This window comes from Lactuca sativa, chromosome 1 (genome assembly GCF_002870075.4).
Source record: "Lactuca sativa cultivar Salinas chromosome 1, Lsat_Salinas_v11, whole genome shotgun sequence".
Classification (NCBI taxonomy): domain Eukaryota; kingdom Viridiplantae; phylum Streptophyta; class Magnoliopsida; order Asterales; family Asteraceae; genus Lactuca; species Lactuca sativa.
The window spans coordinates 221,280,520-221,282,786 of NC_056623.2; the positions used below are offsets into that span (position 1 = coordinate 221,280,520).

Genomic DNA, 2,267 nt, shown 5'->3' on the forward strand with positions numbered 1-2,267 from the left:
AGCCAATCAAACATTGGAATCCATTCCCACAAACGAGTCATCTCATGACGACTTTAATGCTTTCATCAATCTCCAAGACGAACATAGTCATGAGGATGTTCAATGGAGTGAGCCCAATAGCGCAGAAACGAGTTCGGATATCGAGCCAACCGAGCCGACGAATCAAACCGAGCCCACAAATCAACCTGCACAAAATGATGAACCACAGAATCCGGATGTTACCAGAAGCACCAGTACGAAATCACAGCCACAGATATTCAAGGACTTTGTTGTCAAACTCCCCCATTCGATCAACCACCAGCAGCCCGACTCCAATCGAGAAGCCTCGACAGTACACCCTATCTCTAATTTTGTTTCATATGAAATTTTTTCCGAAAATCATAAAGCTTACCTAACGGCCATCACTTTAAATGATGAGCCACGATCTTTTAACCAAGCTTCTCAGGATGAACGTTGGCAACAAGCCATGCAACAAGAAATTCGAGCCCTTGAAAAAAATGGAACGTGGACTCTTACCGACCTACCAAAGGGCAAACGGGCAATTGACTCAAAATGGGTTTATAAGATCAAGTATAAACCAAATGGCGAGATATAACGATACAAGGCTCGACTTGTAGCAAAGGGGTTCACTCAACTGGAAGGTGTTGACTATCATGACACCTTTGCACCAGTTGCAAAGCTAGTTACCGTGCGCACTCTTCTATCAGTTGCTGCCAAGAAAAATTGGTTCATACACCAACTCGACGTCAACAATGCTTTTCTGCATGGAGACTTGGATGAGGAAGTGTACATGAAAATTCCTCAAGGTTTTTCCAAAGAAAATGAGACTCGTGTCTGTCGTCTACAGAAATCTCTTTACGGGCTAAAGCAAGCCTCTCGAAATTGGTACCACAAGTTTACTAAGTTTCTTTTGAGCATAAATTTTCATCAATCTAAAGCCGATCACTCACTATTTTTACAAGATCATGACGACAGTTACATTGCCATTCTGATTTATGTGGATGACGTCATTATAACTGGAAACAATTTAGACAGAATTCAACAAACAAAAACGCAACTCGACAAAGCCTTCAGTATCAAAGACCATGGACCTTTAAAGTACTTCCTTGGTATAGAAGTGGCAAAAACTTCCGATGGTTTGGTTTTGAGTCAAAGAAAGTATGTTTTGGACATTCTCAAAGATAGTGGAATGTTGGGGTGTAAACCAAGTTCCTTTCCCATTGAACAAAACTTAAAGCTAGACCGACGAGAAGAAGAAGCTCAAGTTGATGGTACTCAATATCGCAGACTTGTAGGTCGGCTTCCTTATCTCCAAGCTACACGTCCTGATGTTACCTATGTAGTTAATGTGTTGAGTCAATTTGTATCTGATCCACGACATAGTCACATGCAAGCCATGATTCGAGTCTTAAGATATCTAAAGGGAACACCGGGGCAAGGAATACTTTTGCCACGAATTGGAGAACCAGTGTTGACAGCTTTCTGCGACTCTGACTGGCTCGGATGCCCATACACGAGACGTCCCAGAACAGGTTACTTACTTATGCTTGGAGGTGCCCCGATTTCTTGGAAAACAAAGAAACAATCAGTTGTGTCGCGTTCTTCCGCTGAAGCTGAATATCGAGCTATGGCCTCCACAGTAAGTGAAGTCTTATGGGTTAGATGGCTCTTCAAAGACTTGCAAGTTGTCATTGACTCGCCAACCACGTTGTTTTGCGATAATCAGGCGGCACGTCATATAGCTAACAATCCAGTGTTTCATGAACGAACAAAACATGTTGAAATGAATTTTTTTTTTGTTCGTGAGAGGGTTTCTTCTCGAGAAGTCGTGCTAATGAAGATTGACAGCAAAATGCAAGTTGCTGACTTGTTGACAAAAGGTCTTGGTACAAATCAACTTCAATTTCTGCTTGGCAAGATAGGCGTTAAGAACCTACACGCTCCATCTTGAGGGGGAGTATCGGATAATGTAATTATCGTCTATTTTATTTATCTTTATCACTTATCGCTTCCTAGTTTTCAGCCTAGTTGTTTGACTTTTCTATTTAAACATGTATTGTTATTCAATTCAATTAATGAAAATTACACGATTCCCCTAATACCATTGGAATTTTAGAATATATATATATATATATATATATATATATATATATATATATATATATATATATATATATATATATATATATATATACATACTAGTCGTTACCCGCGCAAAGCGGCGGCACCAAATAAGTTTTTTCAGCAATTCCCTTTTACACCATTCG

The 2,267-nt window shown here is 40.0% G+C and overlaps 1 protein-coding gene across 1 annotated transcript; it reads left to right on the forward strand.

Moving 5' to 3' along the window:
* The first annotated feature begins 790 nt into the window (after positions 1 to 790).
* Positions 791 to 1,951, forward strand: LOC111882053 (uncharacterized mitochondrial protein AtMg00810-like). Its single transcript, XM_023878422.2, has one exon. It carries the CDS (start codon positions 791 to 793, stop codon positions 1,949 to 1,951), a length of 1,161 nt encoding a protein of 386 aa, XP_023734190.2.
* The last annotated feature ends 316 nt before the right edge of the window (positions 1,952 to 2,267 follow it).